The sequence below is a fragment of the Nomascus leucogenys genome, chromosome 10, assembly GCF_006542625.1.
Source record: "Nomascus leucogenys isolate Asia chromosome 10, Asia_NLE_v1, whole genome shotgun sequence".
Classification (NCBI taxonomy): domain Eukaryota; kingdom Metazoa; phylum Chordata; class Mammalia; order Primates; family Hylobatidae; genus Nomascus; species Nomascus leucogenys.
In genome coordinates, this window is record NC_044390.1 from 5380918 (window position 1) to 5395738 (window position 14821).

The window sequence follows — 14821 nt, forward strand, 5'->3', positions numbered from 1 at the left end:
TCACTTATTTATTTTTTTCTCCTATGATTTGTGCATTTTTTGTTGCATTAAATCTACCAAACTCAAGGTTACCAATATTTTCTTCTGTATTTTCTTCAGAAGTTTTAAAGTTGTAGTTCTTAGATTTAGGTCTGTGATAATTTCGAGTTAATTTTTGTTTATGGGGTGAGGTAAAGGTCAAGGATTTTTTTGTTTTTTGTTTTTTTCTGCATATGGCTATAACATTGTTCTGGTACCACTTGTTAAAAATATTATTTTCATTGACCTGTTTTTGCACCTTTGTTGGAAATTAGCTAACTATAAATTTGGGTCTTTTTCTGGACTCTGTATTTTGTTTCATTTATTATTTATTTACACCCACCATTATCAGACTGCCTTGATTACTGTAGCTTTTAGATAAGTCTTGAAATTGGCAGTATAATGTTTCCAACTTTGTTCATCTTTTTCAGTTATTTTGGATATTCTAGGTCTTCTACATTTTCATGAAAATTTTAGAATCAGTATGTTATTTCTCTCAAAAAAGAAACCTGCTTGAGTTTTGCTTAGGGTTGCCTTGAATCTATAAGTCTTTTTGAGAGAATTGATGACATTTTAACAGTATTGAGTTTAATCCACTAATATGTTTTATTTCTTCATTTATTTAGATCTTCTTCAATTTCTTGTAACAGTATTTTGTAGTTTTCAGTTTCTAGGTCTTACACACCTTTTGACAAATTTATCCCTAAAAATTTCATATTTCTTATGCTAATGTTAATGGTACTTTAAAATATTCAGTTTCTGATTGTTGCTACATATAGAAACATAACTGATTTCTTTATTTTTTTATTTTATTTCATTTTTGAGACAGAGTCTCGCTCTGTCGCCTAGGCTGGAGTGTGGTGGCGCGATCTCGGCTTACTGCAACCTCCGCCTCCCGAGTTCAAGCAATTCTCCTGCCTCAGCCTCCCGAGTAGCTGGGACTACAGGTGCGCGCCACTAAGCCCAGCTAATTTTTGTATTTTTAGTAAAGACAGAGTTTCACCATGTTGGCCAGGCTGGTCTTTGAACTCCTAACGTTGTGATCTGCCCACCTTGGCCTCCCACAGTGCTGGAGTTACAGGCATGAGCCACAACACCCAGCTGATTTCTTTATTATAATTTTTATTGAGTGAAATTTACATACAATAAAATGAATAAACTTTCCATAATCAGCTCTGATTTTTTAAAAATAAGCTTTTAATCTTAGAATAGTTATGGATTTATAGAAAGATTGTGAAGATAATGCAGCATTCTCATACCCAACATTTAGTCTCTCTATTAGCATTTTACATTCGTATGATTCGTCACAATTAACTAATGTTGATAATTATTATAGGCCATACTCTGTTCAAATTACCTTAGTATTTCTTTTACCCGATGTCCTTTTTCTATTCCATGGTCCCATTTCAAATATATATTACATTTAGTCATCATGTCTTTTTAGGCTCCTCTTGGTTGTGCCCATTTCTCAGACGTTCCTTGTTTTGGAAGACCTTGAGGGTTTTTTGTTTTGTTTTGAGATGGTCTCACTCAGTCTCCCAGACTGGAGTGCAGTAGTGTGATTATGACTCACTGCAGCCTCAACCTCCTGGGCTTAAGCAGTCCTCCTGCCTCAGCCTCCTGAGTAGCTAGAACTACAGGCATGCACCACTATGCCTGGCTAATTTTTTATTTTTTTGGAGAGGCATAAGCCACCGTGCCCAGCCAACCTTGAAAGTTTTGAGGAGACCTGGCCACGTGTTTTGTACAGTGTCCTTCAATTGGGATTTGTCTGCTGTTTTCCTTTAAAAAAAAATACAAAAATTTATATAAAATTACTAATTTTTTTTTTTTCTGGGACCAAGAGAAATGCAAATTTCAACTGTGTCAAAATATCTTTGGTTGCTCTATAAAATCGATACACATAACAGTCCAGGATTGATAAGAGTAGTATAAAAAAGGCATTCTTTGTATCTCCTCCATGATAAATCTGTGATTTTAAATCTGATGCATACAAATGAGTCCCCCAGATAACTTCCTAAAATGGAGATTTCTAGGCCCTGCTCCATATCAAGAGCACCAGAATCTCTGGGAATGGGCTTGAAATGGAGTAGTTTTAAAAAGCACCCCAAAGGCCAGGTGTGGTGGCTCACGCCTGTAATCCCAGCACTGTGGGAGGCCACAGCAGGAGGATTGCTTGAGCCCAGGAGTTTGAGACCAGCCTGGGCAACATGGTGAGACCCCATCTCTACAAAAAAATTAAAAATGAGCTGGGCATGGTGGTGCTGGGCATGTTGAGGAGGTCAAGGTGGAGGCAGGGGAGGTGGAGGCAGGGGAGGATCTTAGGAGGTCGAGGCAGGGGAGGTTCACTTGAGCCCAGGAGTTCAATGCTGCAGTGAGCTGTGATCACACCACTGCCCTCCAGCCTGGGCGACAGAACAAGACTGCCTCAAAATAAATAAATAAAAAGTTTTGCAGGTAATTCTGAAGTCACTAGTGTATGTCTTCTCTTTTTCTTAGGATTAGATTGGCATTAGGGGTTTTTGGCAAGAAAACCACAGAGGTTAGTTAACAGCTGTTTTTATTATGTCAAATCAGGGGTACATATTATCAACATGTCTTATTGCTGATGTTGACCTTGATAACCTGGCCGATGTAGCATTTGCCAAGTTCTCCACTGTAAAGTTATTCTTTTCCCCATTTTCATGCTGAACATTTTGGAAGGAAGTACTATGTGCAGCCCTCACTAAAAGAATGAGGAGTTATGCTCCACCTCCCTGAGGCTAGAATATCTATGTAAATTTTTTTGGAACTTTTCTGCCAGGAAGATTTCTCTATTTTCTCCAAGTTATTTATTTATTTAATCATATGTTTATATTAGTGTAGACTTCTGTATTTTTATTTTATAGTTTATGTTATTATCCAGTAGTTTTATTTATTTTGTTGCTCAGATTCTTTCAGCTTTGGCTATTGGTAATTCTTTCATATGGCTCCTCTGTCCCTTCAACTGATTTATTTTTATATTGGCCTTATATCCTACAACATTGCTACACTCATTTTTTAGTTCTGGCAGTGTCTTTAATAATTTTGTATGATTTTCTACACAGGTGATCATGTCATCTGGGAAAAAATAATTTTACTACTTTTCAAAACCAGATGTCTTTTATATATTTTTATTACCTTATTGTGTTGGTTAGAACCTTCAATACATTGTTGGAAAAAAGTGATGAGAGCAAACACCCTTTCCTTGTCCCTGTCTTAGGGGAAAAGCAATTTTAGTCTTTTCTCATTACATGTAATTTTAGCTATAGAATTTTGGTAGATGTCCTTTAGAGTTTTGGGGAAGTTCTCTTCTGTTCCTATCTTGTTGAGAGTTATTTTTTCAAGAATGGGTGTTGGGTTTTGTAAAATGCTTTTTTGGGCTCTATTGAGAACATGATGTAATTTTGCCTTTTTTTTTTTTTTTTTTTTTTTTTTTTTTTTGGGGACAGGATCTTGCTCTGTTTCCCAGGCTGGAGTGTGGTGGTATGATCTAGGCACCAACTCCACCTCCTGGGCTCAAATAATCCTCTCACCTCAGCCTTCTGAGTAACTTGGACTATAGGCCCCTGCCACTATGCTTAGCTAACTTTTAATTTTTTATACAGATGAGGTCTCACTACTTCTGGGCTCAAGCCAACCTCCCACGTCAGCTTCCCAAAGTGTCGGGATTACAGGTGTGAGCCACTGTGTCTGGCTAGATTTTACTTTTTTTTTTTTTTTTGAGTCCGTCTCATTCTGTCACCCGGGCTGGAGTACATTGGCACCATCTCAGCTCACTGCAACCTCTGCCTCCTGGGTTCAAGCGATTCTCCTGCCTTAGCCTCCCAAGTAGCTGGGATTGCAGGTGTGCACCACCACACCCAGCTAACTTTTTTTGTATTTTTAGTAGAGATGGGATTTCGCCGTGTTGGCTAGGCTGGTCTCGAACTCCTGACCTTAGGTGATCCGCCAGCCTTAAAGTGCTGGGATTACAGGTGTGAGCCACCTCGCCTGGCCTAGATTTTACTTTTAATGTGGTGAATTGCATTAGTTGGTTTTTGGTTGTTAAACCAACCCTCATTTCTAGAATAAACACTTGGTCAAGATGTATTATACTTCTGTGTGTGTGTGTGTTTTTTTTCTTCCCCCAGACAGGATCTCACTCTCTCACCAAGGCTGGAGTATAGTGGCACGATCACAGCTCTGCAGCCTCCATCTCCTGGGCTTAAGGGATCTTCCTACCTCAGTCTCCCAGGTAGCTACAGGCATGTGCCACCATGCCTAGCTAATTTAAAAATTTTTTGTAGAGACGAGGTCTCACTATGTTGCCCAGGCTTTCCTGGAACTCCTGAGCTCAAGTGATCCACCTGGCTTTGGCCTCCCGAATTGCTGGGATTCCAGGTGTGAGCCACGATGCCCGGCCTATACTTATTTATTGTTTTAAACTTTGGTTCATACCTTGGCTTGTGAAATCATTTCAGTTATGATCACTTTTATTTTTTGAGACAGAGTTTCACCCTGTCGCCTAGGCTGGAGTGTGGTGCTGTGATCTCAGCTCACCACAACCTCTGCTTCCCAAGCTCAAGTGATTCTCCTGCCTCAGCCTCCCAAGTAGCTGGGATTACAGGTGGCTGCCACCACATCTGGCTAATTTTTGGTATTTTTAGTGGAGACGGGGTTTCGCCGTGTTGGACAGGCTGGTCTCTAACTGCTGACCTCAGGTGATCCACCCACCTTGGCCTTCCAAAGTGCTGAGATTACAGGCGTGAGCTACTGCGCCTGGCCGATCACTATTTTAAAAGACTGAAATAGAACATATCAGACTATTAAAATACTGCTTCATGAAATTTTGGGCCTTTTTTTTTGTATACTTACCAAGTTGTTATGTATAGTATATTTCTTGCTTTAGGTTATGTCAAAAAATTTGAAAATCCCTTAACTAATTCACATTGTGACCCTGGAGATAATCAAGTACCTCAAATAATGAAGTGTTGTATTAAAAGAGGTACACCTGGAGTGACAGGAGTGTAGGTGATTAAAAGAGAAAATGAGGAAATAGGAGTTTCTGTAGAAAAGCCTTGATCTGTTTCTTAGTTTTGATTGAAGGGATCTGTATGGTTGCATGATGAGGTCCATGGGCTGTGAAAGGATTTAATTAGTTACAGATAATAACTTAGTGATCCAAGCCAAAGTACTTGGCAGTCTGTGAGATTTGGGGAAGTTTTTCTGAAAACATCTTCTCTTGTATGACTTTAAAATGTGGTTTTAAGGTATTTTCCCATCTGAAAGTATTGTTTTGAATAAAATCAAACAGAAGCTATTAAATTAATTTGCTTGCATAAATTAATTTGCTTGGTTCTTATAAAAACTCTTCATATGATAATGAAAATTTCATCCTTGTAGGGACACACAGTCTTGAGATACTAGCTAGTGATGTCAATTACTGGTTCATATTAAGGATTTGAATTGGGCCCAGTTGAGAAGAATGGAAAATGTTGGAGAAGAATCTTTTCAGTACCGTTCAGTTCTCAACGTTGTGGCTATGTGTTTCTCAGTCACTCTCTATTATTAATTTATAAGTTTGATCCCAAAGTAGTCTATTTGTTTCAAATTTCTGGAGGAAAGAATATGATCGAATAGCCTAGATGCCATGTCAACCTGTAGATCAATCACTATAACCAAGGAAGTATGTCAAAAAATATCTTAGATGTGCATCTTTCCCCTATATATACAGTTTTTCCCAGAGAAGAATGAATCACTGTTAGCTGGGTAGCCACTCCAAGAGGTATTTATTAATAACAAGCTAAATAATTAAATTATAACCATTAAATATTGAATTACAGTGCTGAAATAATTTACTTTTTAGGTGACTAAAATTAATCATTTTCTTTAAGGCAGTGGTTCTTAGCATATTCTGTGTCCAAAAACCCCCTTTGAAAGTCTGATAAAATATTGTAGACTCCTTGAAGCCCATCTAATACCTGCAGATTAAGAGTGCCTACTTTTGGCCGGGCGCGGTGGCTCAAGCCTGTAATCCCAGCACTTTGGGAGGCCGAGGCGGGCGGATCACGAGGTCAGGAGATCGAGACCATCCTGGCTAACAGGGTGAAACCCCGTCTCTACTAAAAATACAAAAAATTAGCCGGGCGTGTTGGCGGGCGCCTGTAGTCCCAGCTACTCGGGAGGCTGAGGCAGGAGAATGGCGTGAACCCCGGGAGGCGGAGCTTGCAATGAGCCGAGATCGCGCCACTGCACTCCAGCCTGGGGGACAGAGCAAGACTCCGTCTCAAAAAAAAAAAAAAAAAAAAAAAAAAAAAGAGTGCCTACTTTTTAAATTTATTAATTAAACAATCTAACATGCATTGTTAAATTCCCTGTAACATATAGTTTTTCATGTTATACCATGAAATATTGTATAATGGGAATTGTTATTTTCTTTTTTTGTTTTCTGAGACGGGGTGTCACTATGTTGCCCAGACTAGTGTCAAACTCTTGGCCTCAAGTTATCTTCCTACCTTGGCCTCCCAAAGTGCTGGGATTAGAGGCCTGAGCCAACCTATCTGGCCTGTATCTTAGTCTTAATAATAGTGAACACTTACTGAGTTATTACTCATATTGGGCATCATAACTAGCATTTTACATGTTCTGAGTTAATCCTTAAAACAACTCTATGAGGCAGGTACTATTATCCCCATGTTACAGATGAGAAATCTGAGATATAGGTTAAATAGTAAGCAGTAGATAGCATTTTACCTCTTGTTGACATGAGATTTTTTTTTTACATAGAGTCTCACTCTGTCTCCCAGGCTGGAGTGCAGTGGTGCAGTCTCAGCTCACTGCAACCTCTGCCTCCTGGGTTCAAGTGATTCTCCTGTCTCAGCCTCCAGAGTAGCTGGGATCCACACCCGGCTAATTTTTCTGTACTTTTAGTAGAGACGGGGTTTGGCCACGTTGGCCAGGCTGGTCTCGAACTCCTGACCTCAGGTGATCCGGCCACCTTGGCCTCCCAAAGTGCTGGTATTACAGGCATGAGCCGCCGCACCCGGCCGAGATGAGATTCTTTTTGTGTGTGTGACAGGGTCTTACTCTCTCATCCAGGCTGGAGTGCAGTGGCGCTATCATGGTTCACTGCAGCCTCGACCTCCTGGGCTCAGGTGATCCTCCCACCTTAGCCTCATGGGTAGCTGGGACTACAGATGCATGCCACCATGCCTAAGTTTTGTATTTTTTGTAGAGATAGGGTTTTGTCATGTTATCCAGGCTAGTCTTGAACTCCTGGGCTCAAGCAGTCCACTTGCCTCAGCCTCCCAGAGTGCTGGGATTACAGGCATGAGCTCCTGTGCCTAGCAAGCTGAGATTTTTTTTTTTTTTTTTTTTTTTTTTTTTGAGATGGAGTGTCGCTCTGTCACCAGGCTGGAGTGCAGTGGTGCAATCTCGGCTCACTGCCACCTCCGCCTTCCGGGTTCAGGCAATTCTCCTGCCTCAGCCTCCTGAGATTCTTGGCTTTTTGTGCATTTATTCTCTGTTCCCTTAACCAAATTATAAATCTTTGATTATATGGACCTTTTTGTTTTGTTTTGTTTTACCCTTAAATGTTTACTTAGTGCAGCGCACATAATTTAGACCCTAATAATGGTGTATTAATTGTAAAATGTATAATCTAAATCAAGTCTTTTTTTCATTTGCTTGGAAGTTTTATTGCTGTTGTTAGCTATTATTTTTGTTTTTTGTTTTGTCTTTGAGACAAAGGCTCTGTCACTCAGGCTGGAGTGCAGTGGCACAATTATGGATCACTGCAACCTTGACCTCCCAGGCTCAAGTGATCCTCCCAGCTCAGTCCCCTCGGTAACTGGGACTACAGGAGTGCTCCACTGTGCCTGGCTAATTCTTTTTTAAATTTTTTGTAGACACAGGGTCTTGCTAATATAGTCACTAATATATAGACCAGCCCAGGCTGGTCTCAAACTCTTGGGCTCAAGTCATCTTCTTGCCTTGGCCTCTGAAACTGCCAAGATTTCAAGCATGAGCCACTGCTCCTGGCTAAATTACATATATTTTAATCCTCCTCATTTTTTACTTTTGCTCTTGCCAGGCCAGTCTTTTTTGGTTTCTCTTGAACTTTTGTCTTTATAAAAGTGGTACATGCTCGTTATAGAATACTTACACAGAAAAGTATAAATAAGGAGAAGTAAATCTAGGCTGGATGTGGTGGTTCACACCTGTAATCCCAGCACTTTGGGAGGCTGAGGCAGGAGGATCACTTGACCCCAGGGATTCGATATCAGCCTGAGCAACATAGTGAGTCCCTGTCTTTAAAAAATAACTAGCTGGGGCTGGGCACGGTGGCTCATGCCTGTAATCCCAGCCAGCACTTTGGGAGGCCGAGGTGGATGGATCACAAGGTCGAGAGTTAGAGACCAGCCTGCCCAACATGGTGAAACCCCGTCTCTACTAAAAATACAAAAATTAGCTGGGCATGGTGGTGTGTGCCTGTCATCCCAGCTTCTCAGGAGGTTGCGGCTGGAGAATCGCTTGAACCCAGAAGGCAGAGGTTGCAATGAGCCGAGATTGCACCACTGTACTCCAGCCTGAGTGACAGAGCAAGACTGTCTCAAAAAAAAAAAACAAAACAAACAAACAAAAAACAAAAAACTAGCTGAGCATGGTGGCATGTGCCCATGGTCCCAACTGCTTTGGAGGTGGACGTTGCAGTGAGCCAAAATCAAACCACTGCACTCTAGCCTGGGCAACAGGGTGAGACCCTGTCTCTAAGTAAATTAAATAAATAAACAAATCAGCTGGGTGTGGTGGTCCCAGCTACTTGGAAAGCTGAGGTGGGAGTATCACCTGAGTCCAGGAGGTCGTGGTTGCAGTGAGCCATGATCACACCACTGCAGTCTACCCTGGACAACAGAGCGAGACCCTGTCTCAAAAAAGCAAAAAAAAAATCTACAACCCCACCAGCCATAGGTAGTCATGGGATTTTATGATGCATTTTTTACACACTTGAAATTATAGCACATAATTTTGTGACTTGAATTTTCATCAAACATTATAATATAGGCATTTCTTTATATGATTGGCAACATATATTACTTGATATGTATGTATTAATAGTATAGTGTATTATAATTAGATGGGTTATCCCTCTTGGGACATTTAGATTGTTTTCACTCTTTTTTTCTTGTAGGTATCCTTGAAATGAACATTCTTGTACATACCCAATCAAGGTGTTACCTGATTTCTTCACTAACCATGCTTCACCTCCATCCCCATATTCCTCCATGCCCAAGACTAGGGATATATAGTCAAATGTTAGAATATATAGTCAAATGTTCTGTTTAAGTTACTCAGATTAGTCTGTTGTCCATCCTTCCTTCCCTATAAGTATTGCAGGTTACAGTATTTCTGATATTTTTTCAATTCCACTTTATATCATGCTCCCTCCTGTCTTAGAACCTTTATGCATTTTATTCCTCTGCTTGGAATACTTTCTTTCCCTACCCCCTTTTCCTCCTTGCCTAGTTAACTTCTTCTCTTCCTTTAGATACCAGCTCAAAAGTCCCTGTTTCAGAGAAGCTCTGGATTAGAACTCCTGCTATATTCTCTCTTAGTTGTGCCATTTGATCTGTCTCACCAACTAAACTGAAAACTCCACAAGGGCAGGGACCTCAAGTGTTCTGCTTCCCAGTATGTGTGTCTGCATAATGAATTCTCAATAAATACTTATTGAGTGTTGTCTTCTGGCTCTAATATTCTGCCTCAGGGAAGTGGCAGGGTTTTTGTTTGTTATCTATGGTTAGGAATGGCATTCTATGAGAAAGCATCGTGGTATTGAATCAAGCATGATCAGAAGCAAGTGTAATACAGCTCAGCATCATTGGTCAAATACATGTGTTAAATGATTGTTGTATTTCTCAGTTGACATCCTGTGAGAAGATAAGAATTCAGATAGAATCTGGCTCAAGAAATTCTGGTTTGGAGTCAGTGGAGAAACATGAGCTTATTGATTGGTATTCTTTAGGGCATGTGAATAACCCAGTATATAATGTTGCTTTATATTTAATTTCCAAAAAAAGTAAAGACTAACTCTTGTTAGCCAGTAGTTTAGTTTTTTTCAGTAATTTCACTTTTGAAAAAGTATTTGTTGGGCATAGTTAGTAATTTTTTACTTTTTAGGGTTTGGAAGATAAAGTAATACATATGAACGTATTTCAAAGTAGATGTGTAATTTGTTTTCATTGTTAGTTGTGATATTAGGCAAGTAAGTTCAAGTTTCTCCTTATGTTTACTTATTCAAAAATAGGGTTAAAATTAGTATAGACCCTAATAGGTTATCATGGGAACTAAATGAAATAGTCATGCATGTATGCCAAGAGCTTGGAACACAGTAAACCCCTTGGAAAATGCTCATTGTTATGTTAATTATTTCCAATCTTTTTTTTTGTTTTTCCTGAGACAGAGTCTCGCTGTGTCACCCAGGCTGGAGTGCAGTGGCACAATCTGAGCTCACTGCATCCTCCACCTCCTGGACTGAAGCGAAACTCCCACCTCAGCGTCCCGAATAGCTGGGACTACAGGCATGCGCCAACACGCCCAGCTAATATTTTTGTGTTTTTAGTAGCGACCAGGTTTCACCATGTTGGCCAGGCTGGTCTTGAACTCCTGCCCTCAAGTGATCTGCCCTCCTCAGACTCCCAAAATGCTGGGATTATAGGTGTGAGCCACCGCACCTGGCTGTCTTTATCATTTCTTTGTGTTACAAACATTCCAGTTACACACTTAATTACTTTAAAATGTACAATAAATTATTGTTGACTGTAGTCACTTTGTTGTGCTGTTGAATACTATATCTGTCTTAGTCCATTTTCATACTGCTATGAAGACATACCTGAGACTGAGTAATTTATGAAGAAAGAAGTTTAATTGGCTCACAGTTCTGCATGGCTGGGGAGGCCTCAGGAAACTTACAATCATGGTGGAAGGTGATGGTGAAGCAAGGCATGTCTCATATGGTGGCAGGAGAGGGAGAGAGAGAGGTGGGGGAAAACTGCCAAACACTTTTAAATCATCAGATCTTGTGAGAACTCACTCCCTAACTATCATGAGAATGGCATGGGAGAAACTACCCCCATGATCCAATCACCTCCCACCAGATCCTTCCCCTGACATGTGGCGATTACAATTAGCCATGAGATTTGGGTGGGGACACAGAGCCAAACCATATCAGTATCGTATTCATTCTACCTAATTGTATTTTTGTACCCACTACCCATTCCCACCCCTGCTCCCCACCACTACCCTTTCCAGCCTCTGGTGACCATCATTTCTACTCTTGATCTCCATGTGTTCAATTGTTTTAATTTTTAGCTCCCACAAATGGACGAGAATGTGTAAAGTTTGTCTTTGTGTGCCTGGTTTGTTTCACTTAACTGTAATGTCCTCTAGTTCCATCCATGTTGTTGCAAATGACAGGATCTCATTCTTTTTTATGGCTGAATAATACTCCATTGTGTCTATGTACCACATTTTCTTTATCCATTTGTTGTTGATGGACATTAGGTTGCGTCCACTGCTATTACATTTTTAGTGCTCTGTATATTTGAAAAGATGACTCTGGAGTATAGTAACTGACACATAAATAAATGTCAATGTATATTCTCTTTCAGATTTACCAAAAATTTATCTCCTGACAAAATAAATCTAAGTACCCTTAAAGGAGAAGGTGAACTGAAGAATTTGGAATTGGATGAAGAAGTGCTCCAGAATATGTTGGATTTGCCGACATGGCTTGCTATCAACAAAGTTTTTTGTAATAAAGCGTCCATTAGGGTGAGACTTTGATGTCTGTGCCTTGATATTTGTGCAAGGCCTGTCATGTTTTCCTTCTATATTTTGGCTCTATCTCTTAAAATACTTAATTTTAGATAATTCTGTAAAAACATTTTTGTTAATATAATTTCAAAAGAAAGATACCTTTGCATAAATGTGTGCCTTCTATTTAAAGGCATATATTCACTACTTTATAGATCTTAATTTTTGTTTAAATGTGATTCCATTAATATTTTAAAATTATTAATTTGTTAATAAAATAATTGCATCCATTTGGTACATGTTCAAAGATAGTTTTTTCATAAGTTTTATTGTCAAATGGGACAATCTAAACTTGTAGTGAGTTGCTGGGCATGGTGGCTCACACTTGTAATCCCAGCGCTTTGGAAGGCCGAGGTAGGCAGATTGCTTGAGCCCAGGAGTTTGAGACTAGCCTGGGTAGCATAATGAGACTGCATCTCTACTAAAAAAAGAAAAAAAAAATAGCCCAACATGGTAGCACATGCGCCTGTAGGCCCAGCTACCTGGGAAGCTGAAGCAGGATGATTGGTTGAGTCTGGAAGGGTGAGGCTGCAGTGAGTCATGATTGTGCCACTGCACTCCAGCCTGGGTGATGGAGTGAGACCCTGTCTCAAAAAAATTTTTAAAAAGTAGTGAGTAAATACTTTTTCAAATGAAGACATGAGAACTAATAAATTTGCAGTTTTATCCCTTTTCTTCATTAGTTTCTTTTTCATTTTGAGATTTTTTTTGAGACGGAATCTTGCTCTGTCACCAGGCTGGAGTGCAGTGGTGCAATCTCAGCTCACTGCAACCTCTGCCTCCCGGGTTCAAGCGATTCCCCTGCCTCAGCCTCCCAAGTAGGTGGGATTACAGGCACACGCCACCACGTCTGGCTAATTTTTTTGTATTTTAGTAGAGACGGGGTTTCACCATGTTGGCCAAGATGGTCTCAATCTTCTGACCTTGTGATCTGCCGGTGCCCGGCCCATTTTGAGATTTTTAAGGGTCTCTGTTTACTGTTAGTATCATTCCTATTATTATTATTATAACTTGTTATTCTACTTATCTTTTTTGTTTGTTTGTTTTTGAGATGGAATCTTGCTCTGTCACCCAGGCTGGAGTGCAGTGGCACCGTCTCAGCCCACTGCAACCTCTACCTCCCAGGTTCATGCAGTTTTCCTGCTTCAGCTTCCCAAGTAGCTGGAATTATAGGCGCATGCTGGCTAATTTTGGTATTTTTTAGTAGAGATGGGGTTTCATCCTGTTGGCCACGCTGGTCTCAAACTCCTGACCTCAGGTGATCCACCACCCGCCTCTGCCTCCCAAAGTGCTGGGATTACAGCATGAGCCACTGTGCCCGGCTGACCTCTACTTATCTTTAATCGTATGTCAATTTGTGTCACTTCTTGGTCTTAAAGATGAGGCTTTGTTTAAGAGTTGTCTGTTTAGTTGAAATACTGCATGCTGATCGTTTCCTAAAACTAAAATTTTGGCTCCTAAGAAAAGATTATAGAAAAGTTCCTATATCCTTTGATGGTCACTTTTAATTTTTGTTCTATCCTTTGGAAACCTAAATATCTACAAAGACTTGACACTTTTATTTTAGTAAATTTTTTTTTTTATTTCAATAGCTTTAGAGATACAAGTGGTTTTTGTTCACATGAGTGAATTGTATAGTGGTGAAGTCTGGGATTTTAGTGCACCTGTCAGCTGAGTAGTGTATATTGTACTCAGGAAGTAGTTTCATCCCTCATCCCTCTCCTGCCCTACCCGCCTTCTGAGTCTTCAAAGTCCGTTATGCCACTCTGTGTGCCTTTGCATACCCATAGCTCACCTCCCACTTAAAAGAACATGTGGTATTTGGTTTTCAATTCCTGTTACTTCACTTAGAATAATGGCCTCCAGTTCTTTTCAAGTTGCTGCAAAAGACATTATTTTGCTCTTTTTTATGGCTGAGTAGTATTCCATGGTATTTATGTACCACATTTTCTGTATCCACTCATAGGTTGATGGGCACTTAGATTGATTCCATATCTTTGCAATTGTGCATTGCGTTGCAATAGACATATGTGTCCAGGTGTCTTTTTTATTTTTAATAGAGTCATGTTTGAAATGAGGACCGGTGTCTTTTTGATATAGTGACTTCTCTTCCTTTGGATAGGGACCCACTCAGTAGTGGGATTGCTGGATCGAATGGTAGATCTACTTTTAGTTTTTTGAGAAATTTCTATACTGTTTTCTGTTGAGGTTGTACTAACTTATATTCCTACCAGCAGTGTATAAGCATTCCTTTTTCATCACTTCCATGCCAACATCGATTGTTTTTCAGCTTTTTAGTAATGGCCATTCTGGCTGGGAAAAGGTGGTGTCTCAGTGTGGTTTTAATTTGCATTTCCCTTATGATTAATGATTTTGAGCATTTTTTCAGGTGGTTGTTGGCCATTTGTATATCTTCTTTCGCAAAATGTCTGTTCCTTGCCCACTTTTTAATGGGCTTGTTTTTTTTCTTGCTGATTTGAGTTCCTTGTAGATTCTGAATATTAGTCCTTTGTCAGACGCATAATTTGTGAATATTTTCTTTGTCAGATGCATAGTTTGTGAATTTTGACAATCTGTACGTTGTCAGTTTATTCAGATGATTATTTCTTTTGTTGTGTAGAAGCGTTTTAGTTTAATTAGGTCTCATTTATTTTTGTTGCATTTGCTTTTGGGGTCTCAGTCATAAATTCTTTGCCTAGGCCAGCGTTCAGAAGAGTTTTTCCTAGGTTTTCTTCCACAGTTTTTATGGTTTCAGATCTTAGATTTAAAACTTTCATTTATCTTGAGTTAATTTTTGTATACAGTAAGAGATGGGGATCCAATTTCATTCTTCTACATGTGGCTATCCACTTTTTCCAGCACCATTTATTGAATATGGTGTCCTTTCTCCAGTTTGTGTTTTTGTATGCTTTGTCAAAGATCAGTTGAT

The 14821-nt window shown here is 39.7% G+C and overlaps 1 protein-coding gene across 4 annotated transcripts in view; it reads left to right on the forward strand.

The window, feature by feature from the left end:
* Positions 1-14821, forward strand: part of UHRF1BP1L (UHRF1 binding protein 1 like) — a 104057-nt gene that overhangs the window by 19864 nt on the left and 69372 nt on the right. For all 4 annotated transcript variants that reach the window (XM_030819754.1, XM_030819757.1, XM_030819755.1 and 1 more), the window contains one exon: positions 11688-11850. In XM_030819754.1, the coding sequence (XP_030675614.1) occupies positions 11688-11850 (163 nt within the window). The remainder of the gene's footprint in view (positions 1-11687; positions 11851-14821) is intronic.